This window comes from Thunnus thynnus, chromosome 23 (genome assembly GCF_963924715.1).
Source record: "Thunnus thynnus chromosome 23, fThuThy2.1, whole genome shotgun sequence".
Taxonomy (NCBI): Eukaryota; Metazoa; Chordata; class Actinopteri; order Scombriformes; family Scombridae; genus Thunnus; species Thunnus thynnus.
The window spans coordinates 4,399,544-4,415,495 of NC_089539.1; the positions used below are offsets into that span (position 1 = coordinate 4,399,544).

The 15,952-nt window shown below is 38.3% G+C and overlaps 1 protein-coding gene across 1 annotated transcript; it reads left to right on the forward strand.

The window, feature by feature from the left end:
- Positions 1–716: 716 nt before the first annotated feature.
- Positions 717–15,831, forward strand: glt8d2 (glycosyltransferase 8 domain containing 2). The gene is made up of 10 exons (XM_067581482.1): positions 717–854; positions 5,493–5,536; positions 9,167–9,259; positions 10,092–10,293; positions 10,663–10,780; positions 10,906–10,990; positions 11,837–11,949; positions 12,189–12,355; positions 13,284–13,396; positions 13,670–15,831. Exons 2-10 carry the CDS (start codon positions 5,518–5,520, stop codon positions 13,846–13,848), a joined length of 1,089 nt encoding a protein of 362 aa, XP_067437583.1. The 5' UTR covers positions 717–854; positions 5,493–5,517; the 3' UTR covers positions 13,849–15,831.
- Positions 15,832–15,952: the final 121 nt, after the last annotated feature.

A 15,952-nucleotide genomic window follows, 5' to 3' on the forward strand; every position in this document is an offset into this window, starting at 1 on the left:
AAATTTACATTTTTTGATACTCGTATTGGGCTATTGTTTCTTAAACCTTACAGTACATCTCATGCATTATACGTGTTTTACTAACGCCTTCATAAATGATACATTCCCAAGGAAAACCGTTTAAATATGTTACTTGCTAACAATAATAATGGCTGTGTAACAATTAACTCATTTGATTTTTTTATTATTATTAATGATCATCAAATAGCTCGTAGATCAAAATCATTACTGTCCACAGACCCAACAAATATTACTGAATCTGACAAGACCAAGCTTTTGTATAAGGGATAAACTTTAGTCGTCCTTTCAAGCAGAGCGACACCCTCGGGAATTATGGGAAATGTAGTTTTTTATATGACAACACGCATAACGCTCGCTAAGGTACCCGAAACTTCTTTCAAATTTGTAATTTCTTACTGGATGTAGTAAGTTTGCCCGGTACAAGCTGAATAAACGCCACTTTAATAACATGTCACAGTTCTTTGTTAGTTAAAATAAAGCAGCTTTGTGGTATTTTTAAACCTAACTGCAGTTTTTTTCTCATTCTCTCATTGTGGCTTAAACATCAAGACTGGAACAAATTTTTGCTTTTACAGCAGAAATTAATCTTTCAATACCACCGCTATGATTCCATGAAATCAGGTTAAATCCAGTTTCTGGCTAAATGACAGCGAGAAATCAAGGGGCTCGTGAACAAGATGAGTCACATCTGGAGGAAAGAAGGAGGAAAAAAAAGGTGGGAGAGGAGAAAAGTGGGATTGTTGGTGAGGTTGGGACTCAGTTCTCAGAGGTTTTACAACATGCACCAGGAACACCAGGAATGAGACTTACCATAATCACCACCCTTCTTTCTGGTGAGTACATTTATGGCATTTTAAATGTTCTTTCATGTGCTACATGACTGATAATTTACATATCAAAGCAGAACTGACACACCTCCTTCTTACTTTATCTCTGTCTTCTAAAGTGCATATTTACTGTGATAATAATACAATTTTCTAGTATTCTGTATGGCTGTTTTAAGTTGTCCTATATGTTGTTTATGTTGTTCTTTTCTTACATCCCTGATGCATTGTTAGACAAGAGAACTTTTTGTCCTACCACACTGAAAAAAATATCCTACTACATATAGCCTACTGCAAGCCTATTTTAACTTTAAAGACACGTGAAAAATCTGTAATACACAACTAATGACATAAATGTGTGTTCAATGCAATTAAATACTGTTCAGTTTTGTGACACAGTATTCTACGAGGGGAGTGATCTGTCTCTTTTTAGCTTGTTTCAAACAATGAAACATGCTAAAAAGGGATTTCTAGGACTTTCCTTCCCCAGAATCACCAACAAGTAAAACTTCACTGAAATTTAATGAAATGTTGCATAGGTTTACATTAGTGTTTTAAGAAATGAGAATTACAATGGATTTTAGTCCTGAAATGGTTAACTATATGGGTTAGGAACTTTTTGCAGTGTGCTGACTAAATGCCCTTATGTGGTTTGGTGAACCCCCAGCCCCCATCCAACACACACAAACATACGCACGCACGCACGTACACACACACACACACACACACAGAGAGAGAGAGAGAGAGAGAGAGGGAGAGAGTGACAGTTGCCGAGTCCGCTTATTGTGAGCGACTTTTGGCCTGTTTTCCTGTGAAGTCACTTACAAATAGACTGCTGGCTTGTTTCTGAAGTGTAATTGCTTATTTAGGCTTGCTTTCTATATGTCTAACGTTAAATAAAGTTTGACTGAGCTCCGTGTAAATTGTCAATTATTGCTGCCTGCTGTCAGAACTACGCATGTACTAGCCGACTTTAATCCTGACCTGAGTTCCGGTGGTTCACCGGTTGGAGCGCGTATCACGTAATTTCAGGCTGAGTCCTTATCGCAGCGACACGGGTTCGATTCCGACGCAGACCCTTTGCTGCATGTCATCCCCTCTCTCTATATCCCATCCTTCCTGTCTAATAATGCGAAAGATCCTTAAAAAGAATCCGTAGCAGATGTTTTCGACATGTTATTTAAACGCATGATAGTTTATCAAGGACAAGAGACAGACCAGTCAAAGGCCCAGTGTGTCATTTTTTTAAATGATCGTTTAAAAGACCAAGATATATTTGTTTTGCCTTGAATGATTACTTGGCCAGTTCGTTATATGCAACTTATTAACATTAATTTTCATTCATTCATTTATTCATTCCTCTTTTTTTTTTTTTTTTTTTTTTTTTTTTTTGGCCAGTTGGTTTTGTTAAACTGTTGAATGCAGTTGCAAGAACAATACTTTCCACTCATATCTTGGGATATTTGATGTGAATGAGAACTTATTTCAGTTTTAAATATAACTGTTCTACTTATCTGTTAACTCCATAGACTGTAAATAGAAATATGGACGTAGTCACTGGATGTCACCCACTGGTTTATGGACTGTCGTTTTGAAGCCTCAAATGTCGTGATCAAGCGGCAACCTTCGGGGCTGAAAACATGGATGTATAATAAGAGCTGGATAGGGCGCCGCTGCTCTGCCTTGGAGCCAATTTTTCCCAGTGGCCATTCGCGGTATTGCAGCGATCATCAATTGCTAGTTTCAAGTCCTCTTCAATACAGCATGATCTTCATTTTGTAAATTGTGGTACCATTTAGAGTAAAAAAGAGATAAAACGGTGTATGCTTTAGGGCGTGGCTACCTGTGATTGACATGTCGCTACCACGGTGACAACGTTGCTTATGTAACATAACCATGGCATGTAGGCATAGCTGCCGCTATTATTTGTGTTTTCAGTTCACTAAAGTTAATTGTTACATTTTGATCACCTAAAAAAAGTCTTGTTCAGTGTGTGGTTGTAATAAAAAAACCCAACTAATGAGTTGGATGATCAGTTTTTCTGGTGAGGACATTTTGTTTTAGTGGTTTTAGGCCTGTTTTTTGCTAGCGAAAATTAGCATTAGCATTAGCATTATCACTGTTAACCATTAGATTGTAAATGCACTGTGTTAACCAAGCTAGCAGCTAGCGCTATGGTCAGCTCAGTGCTCTCGTCCAAATATGGTCACTTCTGGCTCCAAAAATCAAACATGGCGACAGACAAATCCAAGATGGCGCTACCATGGATGTATTATAAGAGCTGGATACCGGACAAAAAATGGCGCCCATTCAGTCCTTTGGGAATTGCTCGTCTGGCACATACGCCAAAAAAAGTTTCTAGCTTCCAGGTTTGCTTCCGCGTTGTGTGGCCCACTGTATATGCACAGTAGTGTTTCCCCCGCTGGCCCCGCCTGTGAGCGTCCTGTCAATAGTTTTACAAGCGTCTCTTTTACAATAGTGGTCTATGGGGAAAATCCTTTTTGGGCCGCAGGGGGATTTTTTGCTGCAATACCGTGAGTGGCCACTGGGAAAATTGGCTGCAAGGCTGAGTGGCAGTGCCCTATCCATGGGCATACGCCAAAAAGGTTTCTAGCTTCCGGGTTTGCTTCCGCGTTGTGCGGCCCACTGAATATGTGCAGTAGTGTTTGGACATTCGGGGTTATAGGGCTGGTCCGTGGCCTGTCCAGCCAAAAATAAAGAATACAAGTGGCATAAAAATGTGAGAGTTCATATATTGTGTTACAAATTTGCAAAAATACTGACAATGTGACTAAAATGCAATGAGACTGGAGGACATACAGTATTACATGTAAGCTAAACAGTGTATTAGTCCTCAGTGGCTAACCAATTGTTCGAATGCAGGCCAGAGACAGTATCCTGGGCAGTGCTGCTCTCTGGAAGGATTGTGTCTGAAGCTAATGAGCTCCAGATGTTTCAAGCTGCTCCAAACGGTGACAAACAAACTAGAAACAAATGCATGACATAAAGTGCACGTCCTGCTTCATTGCAGCTGACTGCTGAAATTCAGATTGAGTCTGCAGGTTTTGAGAGGGAAGTGCTGAAACATGAAAAGCAGACAGCGTAGATGAGATACTTCAACTGATGACTTTACAATGAACACACACATAGTTATTTCAGTGAAACCCCTGTTACCTACTGATTTTAAGAGGATGAGATAGAGATGAGGAAAAAAAGGAGGGATTTTTAGGCTTTGAAACAGTTGAGTTGTGCATTTTGTCTTTTGGTTATTGAAGTTATATAAACATTTGAAAGGCTGGAAGGCAAGTAGATTCCTTGACGAAGCCTTGGCACCAGGAAGGAAGGCAGTGGTGGATGGTTTTGGAAAAAATACAGCCACATGTGTCATCCAGTGTCTCCTGGCTTTTGGCCTCAGTGAGTTTACTGCAAGTCAGGTCAAAGTAGCAGTTTGTCACAGTCTCAAACATCAGAATATGCAAAGCATATGTCAGAATGTAGTATTACTGTTTAGGTAAAGTTTTGCTGTGATTAGATTTTGTGGGGCAACCCAATCAATGCCTCCTTAATGAGTCTCAATCAGATACCTGGGAATAAATGCCCCCTGATATCAACATTCTCCCCAGCATCCTGTTTTAATGCTGAAACAAGTCTCACCCTCAAAGAACAGTACTATCTCTGAACCAGAATCACAGTATTGACCAAGAACTATAAATTTGCAGAGATTTCTTAAGAGTTTTTCTCCGTGAAGCTGGAGCAGTAAGCTGCTGGAGCAACAATGAAACCATTTAAGACATTAAAGTAGATTCAGAAAGTTAAAGGATAAGGTTAGTATTAGTCTATGTCCTTCTTACTGTCTACACAACTTATGAAAAGCCCAAAATCAATGATGAATTGATCCATCTCACAATGCTTTCTGTCTTTCCTTCCCTACACTGGTTCGTACTGAAGATGTAATTCTTTAAATATAGTTACATGTTTAAATGTATTTTAAATGTCATTTCCTTAAGCAGCTGGGCACTGTAGTTTTTAGAAAATATTACTCAAACAGGAGGAAATGGTGTATTTGTTGGGGTCTATTTATAGCAGCGGATTGATATACATTTGATGCTCTAGAGGGTATTTCTGGTTGCGGAACGGTGTGTGTGGGATCCAGTCAAAATAAACTATAGTGTCATTATTGGTTTGGGTCTTCTGAAGGGATATGTAAGAAAAAAAAAGGAAAATATAGAACATTATCAGCCTTATCCTTTTAATTTATAGAATGTTAATATATATAAAAAGCTATTTGGTGCAGTTATCTTTGCACCACATTAATCTCTGGTAGAGCAACCTGATTCTTTAGCCTTGTTTATACTCAACCATGTGTTATGAAAGTTTTCTTTTCTTTTCTTTTCTTTTTTTTTTTTTTTTTTACAATTCCTTCACCCTGTTTGTGCAAAAATATATGAGATCTGTCATCTTTGTGGATTTCAAATATCTTTTAAGTAACCTTCAGCTGTGTTGCCAGGTGTCATATGGAAAGGCCAGATCCTTCAACTCTCCATTCATCATCATTAATGCCAAGAAATATTTCATCTTTTGTTTCTCTGAGAGTGAACTTCTCTTGAGTGACTCCATAACGTTCTGTCTCTTTGTGTTTTTTTGCAGATGAGGCTTGAAGCAAACATGAAATATGGCTCTTTTGAGAAAAAGTAAGTGAAAATATTTTGTAATTTGATTAAATTATCTCTGATTTATGGCGACATAAATTTTCATGAGACAGAGAATAAATGTTCATGTTTCTCTTTAATGTAGATGAACAGTAACACTTGTAACACAATCAGTTGTTTGCTTGTGGCTTAACACATTAATATGAGCCTGGTTTTGTGGTAAAAGTGAAGTTTAGTTGGTGCAGCTGCTATGAGTAAAGTATCCCCCCCCCTTATTTCTCTCCAGTGAGGGGAGCTGGAAAACATGTGTGTGTGAGAGAAAGTGTGTGTGCTGGGGGAGGGGTGTAATGAGGTAACCAGATGATAGGCTGTAAGGAGTTAAAGTTTATGATCTCATCCAGTGTGTGAACAACGGCAGGGATTGAATATAATACTTGGAGGAAACTTTGACAATTAAAAACTGATGCACACTTTAAATGTGGCATAATACAAAAACTATAACAACTGTTGTTGTTTTCAAGATCAAAACGTCCAGATTTGAGTTTCCTGTTTTTATCTTACCCGAAGATTTTTGCTCCTTGAGAAAATGTTACTATTGTTGGGCTGATGAAACTTGCGGCCAAAAGATCTGTTTATATAAAACACTTTATAACTTGAAAACTGGATCTTCTAAAGGTTAAGAGCACTTCTTAAGACATTATAAAATGTCTCAAAACCTGCATTTATACAACCCTTGATCTAGGTCCCTGAATATTAGGCCACAGTGTAAATCTGCTGGTCAGGAAGCAAACTGTGCAGACAGGAGAGCATTTTGGAATTTATACCTGTTCAAATTAGTTATGGCACCTGGATAAGCGGCCAAAAATGATGAAAGAGGCTTGTAAGTCTTAGCAGATGGAGATTTGATCCTCTCTGTGGTCTGTCTGACAGGCAGCTGGTGGAAAAAGTCACATTTTGGTATGAAACATAATGTCTATTTCTGTCACTATAAGAGGAAACCATAACAGTAAAATATCAACTCAGTTTACACAGCTTTCTATGCTGATGTTTAGTGTTAAAATAATTACATCACATATTACATACTGGAGTATTTTTGGAAAATTGCTTTATTGATTGATACCGCTCTTATGACTGTATGCTAAGCATGCAGCTAATGCTAGTTAGCCTCACTTAGCATAAAGACTTGAATTAGGGAAATGAACTCTGTCCAAAGTTAAAAAATATACCTAAAGCTCACTTATTAAGACATTGTATCAAGTTAATACAATGTCTACACAAAAAGAAAGGTAAAAACAACAAATTGTGGTTTTATGGTGAGTTATGTGCTTGAATTATTTCTTGACGAATGCTCAGTTTAGGAGCTTGGCTAGCTGTTTTTTTCCTGCTCTCCCGTCTCCTCATTTCTCTCTCTGAGTGACACCGAGTATGCTCCTTTATATCGAGCAGGCTGGACTACTGTAATGCTCTCCCATCTGGTCTACCCAAACAAGTTATAAATCATCTACAGCTGATTCAGAACTCTGCGGCCCGTGTGCTGACCAGGACCAGAAGGAGAGAACTCAGTACACCTGTTTTTAAGTACTTGCACTGCTTGCTCATCAGTTTCTGTATTGATTTTAAAATTCTTTTATTTGTTACCTACTTTTTAAAGCACTTGATGGTCTTGCACCAGCCTATATGTCTCACAGCGTATGAACCAGAACAGCCCCTCAGGTCCTCCGGCAAAAGTCTTTTAGTTGTTCCAAAGGCAGCTTTTAGCTTTTATGCTCTGAGCTGCTGGAACAGTCTGCCTGAGGATATGAGAGCAGCTGGAAGTGTTGATATCTTTAAACGCCAACTTAAAAACTGCCTTCTCAGCCTGGCTTTTGATTGAGAATGATTTATAGACAGTTACTTTATTTTATTCACTTATTTTCTTGTATTTGAGTTGTAAAATTTGATTTTTTTCCCCCCTCTCATCGATTATATTTATCTAGTTTTTTAAGCTAGTTTTTTCACTCTACTCTTTTATTATTATAGCTTTTAAATCTGTTTTTTATTATATTTTCATAATTTTTATTAGTTTAGTCTCACTGTCACTTCACTGTTTACTGTCTGCATTTGTTGTCTTATTGGCTTGTCAGTCATCTGTGAAGTATTTTGAAATGCACTAACCTGTACGAAAGGTGCTACACAAATAAAGTTTCATTGATTGATAGAACCACAAATTGTTTTTCTGTTTGAGAACAGATTAAACAAACAGAATACAGCATGTTAGTGCTGGTAGGTGTTTTTTTTTTTTTTTAACACGCTAAGCTCACTGTTTCCCCTTTCTCTTGCTAAGCTGAGCTCATTGCCTGGCTACTGGCTACTTAACCTACAGACATAAAGTGGCATCAGTCTTCTCATCCAATTCAACAAGAGTGAATAAGTATTAGTTTATTTAATGTCAAAGTATTCCTCTGTGTAGCAGTGAGAGGGTTGAGGACTATGTATGATAGGAGACCAACTACGCCACCTGGGGAATTGCACCCCAGGAAATATGTACAACTGAGAAATAGGTGTTACCAATCACCAATAACCTTGAGTTCACAATTAATCAAAGCACACAGACTCGTTCACTGAGGGGACAGAGATGTGGTTCAAAATAAAAGGTATTTTTATTGTCAATAAGGAAACTGGAAAATGATGCTGAAAGACAAAAGTAGTTAGTGAAAGACACAATAAAGTTGTAAAAGAATTTTATTACAAAACCATTTTAAAACATAATTAAACTATTTTACCATTAAGTGTAAGCGCTACTATTTCAAAGAAAGACAAAACCTGAGTGGGCTGAGGCTGGTAAATGGGGTGGCAGGCTACACTGATGTGTGTCTAGTGGTGCTACCATGTACTCACCACACGTGCAGTCTCAGCAATATAAACACACTCACACAGTAAATGTGTGCACCACTTGTGCGTCTCAGTGCCTTTAACCAAAGCAAACAGTGAAGGGACCTCACCCAGCAGGCTGACATTCAGCTCCACTAAATCAAAGAAATAAAAAGAACTACAAACGAGGTTAAACAAAAATAGGAATACCAGTTGCTTCCATAACAACACAATGTTCAGAATATAGCACACAATTATGACAACACTAAAAGCCATGCAAAACAGCAGGTGAAGACCATTGTGGTATGGAAAGGTCTATGAGCAGGAAGACTGACCAGGACACATGGCAGAAGCAAGAGGGAGAACAAAGCCAACAGGTGTCTTATATAATCTGGCCCTGATTAGGGGATTGGTTAGAGGAGTGGAGCCTGGGGCTACGTTCACTGACACTACACATGATAGTGTATTCACGTGCAATAGGAGAGCATTCCCAACCACATTTGTCATTTATCAAGCAAAAATGCCAAACAGTCTCTGGTTCTGCTTTCTAAAATGTGACAATTTGCGGCTTTTCTCTGATATGATTGTACTGGACTGTTGGTCCAACTGCAAAAGCAATATGAAGATTTCACCTTTGGCTTTGTGACCACATGATGGGCATTGTCATTATTATTTGACATTTTCTAGATTAAACAACTGAAAAAAGAAAACTGTCTCATTGATAATAACAGAAAGGACAAACAGCAAGTCCACTTGTGAAACTTCTGATGTGATATAAGCTACTGCATGTGCATGTACATGACTCCTCTTCCTGCTTTGCAGTTAATCGGGTCCTCCTGGTGCTGCTGGTGCTGATGGTGTGTCTCCTCCTGCATAGTACACTGCTCAGAGCCTCCACTCGGCCCAAAGTCTCAGGTACAAAAACAGGTTTTTATACATTATATACAACTATATATAACAAGATAACTGCACAAAATAGCTGCTTATATATTAACATTTTATAACATTAAAAGCATAAGGCTGATGACATTCTATATTTTTAAAATATATTTTCAAAAGACCCAAACTAGCAATGAGCTGATAGTATTGTGTGTGTATCCAAAGCCTGATATATCTTATTACTCTGTGCTGTAGAGCTCCGTTGTTTTAAAAAAAAAAAAACTATTAAAACACATCAGTGAGTCACACTGTTGCACTGGATGACATGCTCCTTCGTTACCATGAACACACACACTGTAGTTTATTCTGACTTAGTCCCACTCACACTGTCCTGCTGCCAAAAATACTCACTAGAGCACCAAATGTGTATCAGTCCACAGCTGAAAATAGTCCCCAACAAAGGCCCTTTTTCCTCCAACCTGAATAAGGTTTTCTAAAAACTACAGTGCCCAGCTGTTTTAGGAAATTACTGAGCCTTTTTTGGAAATGTGACTGTATGTTTGTGACCCATTTTTAAACGTTTATCGAACATTTTCAGCAGGAATGAATGGGCTTGGGGCTGAGTGCAACAACAGTACACTAGGGAAGTCAAAAAGTACTGAGAGAAGGAATAATACAGAGTTGGGTTAGTTTTCTCATGGGATTATGTTGGCAATAAGGATGTTTTTTGTTATTATGTCAGCCTTATTCTTTAACAATTCTTGACAGGCATGGTTATTTTCTTTATGTTGCCATTCATATATGAAGGAACCTGCATACAAGATGAAACGACCTCTACTCGTAACCTCTCCTCCCTGATTCCTCTCAGATCACTGGAAGAAACTCGGTAACGCAGCACAAGCTCCAGCAGCAAAGTTGTCAGAGGTGGATAATGTCATCCCTGTCATCATCTGTGCATCGGAGGAGCGTATGGGTGCAACCATGGCAACCATCAACAGTGTCTATAGCAACACACATGCCAGTGTGTTCTTCTATATTGTTACTCTTCGTGATGCCATCAAAATGGCCAGGTTTGAGACTTGTCTTCCACTGTACATCACATTAGTCTTTAAGTGATGATTTTTACATTAAAGGTGATATGTGCTCTTATAAGTCTGTTTGTCACCTATAACTGTTCCAAGTATGGAGGGGGGATGTGATTCACTTGATGGGGATCCTCTTTACCGATTTAATCCTCACTTACAAACAATACGCAAAAACACACAAAAAGGTACAAGACTGTCTACATTACTTCAAGAGATAAGTTGATTTTTCACGAGACACCTGGTTACTCAGGATTCTGACATTTGAGCTTAAAGCTCATTCTCAACTTTGGAAAAAATGGTTTGCTCAGTTCATCTTCCTGTAAGGCTAATCTCACTTTCTTTGTATCTTTGCAGGCGGTACATAGAGAAGACTAAGCTGAAAGGCATCAAGTATAAGTTATTGGAGTTTAACCCCATGGTTCTCCGGGGAAAGGTGAAGCCGGATTCCTCCAGACCTGATCTGTTACATCCAGTAAGTTCTGGGTTTGCTTGCGTTCATGCAGTGATACAAACATTATACATGCACAGATGCAGCTCTTATCTTAAAGTTGCAGTTTCAAAGAGGTGAAATGACCTTTTCAATCTTCTGCTTTGCAGCTCAACTTTGTTCGCTTCTACATACCTCTGCTTGACATCAACCATAAGAGGGTCGTATACTTAGATGACGATGTCATTGTGCAGGGTATGTATATGATCATGGTAGGAAGGAATCCAATAAAGTGCATGTGACAAGACTTCATATTATATATATCCATCAAAATGCAATGGTTTTAAAGTTGGCTGATTTGAAAGAAGATTACTTTTAGGGTTTAAATCCTCAGACACTTTTTGGAAGTTTTTGGATCTGGTTGGATTTGGAAGTTTTAATTTTCATGACGAAAAAAACACAGATCACCCCATAGACATTATCTGTAATGATGCTATAATTACCTCGACCACAGAGGTTTTCTGTCCAGTTTATTTATCTGTTAGATTGCAGAATACTGTTTATGAAAAACAATATTCAGTGACATTTGGTAGAAAGTCAGGATGTGAAGCAGAGAAAAGTGTTCAGTTTTTGACGTAGATGCAGGAAATATCATTATTAAAATTAAGATGTCTTAACATTGTGAGATAATGTATTTTTGAACATTTTCAGTATTTTCTAACTAACTTTTGAACATTTAGCATGTATGTCTATAACTATGCATTGTTTGTTACAGATCCAGATGCAGATTTTACAGTTCTGAACATTTTGAATTTTGAAAGTAATACATTTATATCTTAGTGAAGCTGGTGGAGATCTGAGCGGCTTGCAGTTAATTATAGAAACTGGACAAACTCTTTCAACTTTCTGAAACGTTTCATGATTAAGATTCAGAAGTTCCATATACATAAACGAGTTTTCAGGGATGAATGTCTCTTTTTCAAATATTACCAAATACTGTTTGGTTTGCTGTCACTTTCAAATTAGATGATAGTGATGTGACAGGTGGTTGTGAAATATGTGCACATGTTGTGACACTTAAAGGTTTTTCATTCTTTCCAGGTGACATCAGGGATCTGTTCAATATCAAACTGAAGACAGGACACGCTGCTGCTTTCGCCACCGACTGCGACCTGCCCTCCACACATGAGATGGTGCGCAGCATCGGCATGCAGGTGGATATTTATGTTTTTTTACCACATTTCTTTGTGTATTAACATGGTAGTGGGAAGGGGCAATGGGGAGGACATTCTGAATATTATGTCTGAAAATCAAAAAGCAATAAACCAGCATGGATTTTTTTTCCAATATGTGTATTGGTCCACCGTCTCTGAAGTAAACTTTTAAAATTCTCAGTTTCAGAAATTGAAATTGATTGAAATATGGTGCACTTTCCTTTGAGTTCATCCCCTAGACAACCTACATGGGCTTCCTTGACTATAGGAAACAGGAAGTTAAAGATCTGGGAATCAATCCCAGTGACTGCTCTTTCAACCCTGGAGTGTTTGTGGCAGATGTCAAAGAGTGGAAGAAACAGAAGATCACCAAACAGCTCGAGGACTGGATGGAGGAAAATTTCAAGTATGCACAGTGACCACTGACAGTTTTTTTTAAACATGTTGCCAGTTCATTCTTTCATTAATTTATTCAATATAATTTAATATTATGTATATTGTCCAGACTTTTTCTTTTCTTTACCAAGCCTTCATATGTTATTCTATGTTGGCTTTTTTCCAGTTTTAAGTTGCATTTCATGTATTAAAAGGACGAGTTCACAGTTTTTCAAAACTGTCTTAAAACAACAGTCAGGAGTCCATATGGACAGTTGTAATCATTCCTCCTGTTCATACTAACCATCAGAAGATCTCTTCATAATGCCCTTATGATGTAAGTAATGGGGGACAAAATCCACAGTCCTCCTTCTGTGCAAAAATGTATTTAAAAGTTTATTTGAGGCTAATATGAAACTTAAGTCATCCAAAGGAGTCAAATCAAGTAGATATCTTTCAACATTAGTCTTTTTAGCACAAAGGTCCCTCTTTTTGTTACTCTACTTCCACCGCAGTTCAAGAGGGAAACTCTGTTTGAGGAAACACAAAGAGGGAATTTGATGCAAAAAGACTGTAAATGTGTCAGATATCCACTTGATATGACTAACTCAGACTGCTGAAGCCTCATATAAGCTTCACATCAACTTTTAAATGCATTTTTGCGCAAAACGACTGTGTGGACACACTGTGGATTTTGACCTCCATCACTTATATTGAAAGCACATTTGAAGGGGATCTTTTCATAGCCAGTAGGAACAAGAGGAATGATTACAGCGAGGAATACCTCTTTCACTGTTCATATGGACACCTGACTGTTGTTTTAAGACACACTTGAAAAATTGTGAACCTATCCTTTAGTAAATATTGATTTTGATTTGTTTTACATTTAGGATTTGGGAAGTAGTAGAAGTATCTGCCCGATCAAAAATCCTCTACCTCTTCTGCTCCCTCTCCAATAGGAAGAACATATACAGCAGTGCCGTGGCGGGAGGCGTGGCGACTCCACCCATGCTGATAGTGTTTCATGATAAATATACGACACTGGATCCACTGTGGCATGTCAGACACCTGGGTAAGATCGTCACTCCTCTGCACATACAGGAGAATTTCAGTATTAAATTGCAGTCCCTCAACTGGGCCAGTCAGTAACAAGTAAGACAATGTAGTAGTACCTCCTTTCAGTCAATCAATACAAATTTTAAAACAGAGACAAATTTCTCTGCAAATCTGATCTGCAGTGTTTGAGATATTGAGCTTGATGTACAGACAAACAGAAAACTAAAATACTGTAGTGCCACCATGAGGTCAATTTCCAATAGCGTTCCTGTGTTTTGCCCGTATCCAGGCTGGAGTCCAGATGCTCGCTATTCAGACAGCTTCCTACAGGAGGCTCATCTGCTGCACTGGAATGGCCCATTCAAACCATGGAATCATCCTGCTGTTCATATGGATCTGTGGGAGAAGTGGTTCATCCCAGACCCCTCTAGAAAGTTCTCCTTGGTACGACCTGAGAGCGACAGCTGAGGTCTGCGGAACATACTATGTCTGAGCCACATGACATGACATGAAGCATGGGATGTTCAGGACTTACTTGAACAATGATGGAAGGTGTGACATGAAACACTCAGTGAATGTAATACTGAAGAATGTCCTTGAATATGAAATGTTGCTGGTCAAACATTGTATGAGAAACAGTGTTGACACAGTGGGATGTATTTGCTAAATACATAAAATGTGACTAATCTGTCTTCTAAAAAATGTTGCATTTTGGTGACAGATATCTGTAAAGATATTACAATATTACATAAAGGAATGTGTTTAACATGGACTCAGAATAGTGACATTTCTACGACTTTGAACTGTGTAAGCTTTAGAAAATGTGTCTCCATGCTAATCTAAAATAAATTTTCAGAAGTCTAATTTTTCATATTTTCTCATCTTTTCTGGTTGTTTCAAACATTAAATATGGCAATGAAATCTTGAAGTAAACTTAAATTACTTTGGCTGGTTACTGCTAAGGACATATGACTGATACAGTGAGCTATGAGCAACTTGTGAGTATCTCCAGTAGACTTAAAATAAGCTTTTCCAGCTTCTGGACATTCTTTGGGCCAGGAAATAAACTCAGAATTACCCATTTCCCTGACAACAGCATGTAGTGCTGCTGATCCATAAAAAGTTCAGAAAGTATGGACAGTTAGTACCTGCTACCACCAATGTTACTGTGAAAAAATAAAATTAAACAGCTCGCAAGGTAATTAAATCTGTATCTACGTTGCTGTGTGAAAGTTAATCAGGGATCCTTTCTAAGAAATTGAACAAAGTCAGCTCATGCATCATCGCAGACAGGCTAGAAAAAAAAAGCTACTAACGTTAGCTAGCCTGCTACTTTAAATACATTGATACTTAATACTTATGTGCCTTTAATTTAGTAACATTTTAAATGCAGGATGTTTGCTTGCAATACATTATTTTGCATTGCACTTGCATCTGGACACTTCCTCCACCACTGACTATTTTTGGCATGAGCTGAGAGCCTCCATCATGGCCACCAGAGGGCTTGATAGACCTGAAAATCCCCACTAAAGGTTCTGATGAACTGCTTGCAACAGATATGTTCTGCATCAGCTGCAGTTTGCTAGTAGAGAGCAGCTCCTCTGCTCCTCTGAGCTCAGCAACTCACACAACATCAGACAGAGAGACAACACAGCACTGAATGAAAATCTGAGAACTCACACATGCAGCACTGGGCACACGTACGCTGTAAAGATTCTCAGTGACACTGATTTCCAGCTTGAATTTACTCTTAAAAGACTTTTCTGGTGATTTTGCAGTTATGCTACAAATGAATACCCTACATTCCTGCTAACTGCTTTTGCAAGTCATGCTTCAGTGCTTCACCTTTTGAATGGATTTCACTACTTTCCAGGCAGCTGCTGGTTGCCTTGGGCTTCATATTCTATCGCAGTGAGCATCAAGTCTGTATTAATTATTGTCATAGTTATGTTTAGATAAAATATAGTGTGAGCTTTTAAGTCAATTATATATATAGATAGATAGAAATATAGAAAATAGAAGGGGAAAAAAAAGGAGGAAGATTGGAGAGGTCAGATGTGTATGCGTCTGGTATGTTTGTTGGATGCATGTGCGTGATGCCTGTTTGTGTGCAAGTACAGATCAGATTGAGAATTTGTAGGGATCACTGTGTAAATGGAGTGACAGTTATGTGTATGGGCAATGATAGCATGAATATTTATTTTGGATGGTTGACAGGCAAAAAGAGGTTACAAGTATAATTTTTGTGGAGATCGAGAGTTAAGACTATTAATAAACAGATTCCAGATTATGTCAAAATCATTGTTTTTGATGGACGCAGATCATTTTTCCATTGACATGTATTCAATAAACAGATTTTCCCCAAATTGTAATATTGATTTTGTTCCTTGATTTCCAGTTCATGAGGATAGTTTTCTTTGCGATGGTTGAGGCTATGGAGAGTATTCTACTGGATGTGTTGTTTAGGTTTATGTTGGAAATGTCTCCTAGTAGGCAGAGTGAAGGGGATGGTGGGATGTGGCTGTCAGGGTGGGTGAGTGGAGCAGGTGGACCCAAATGCAGAGATGGTAGG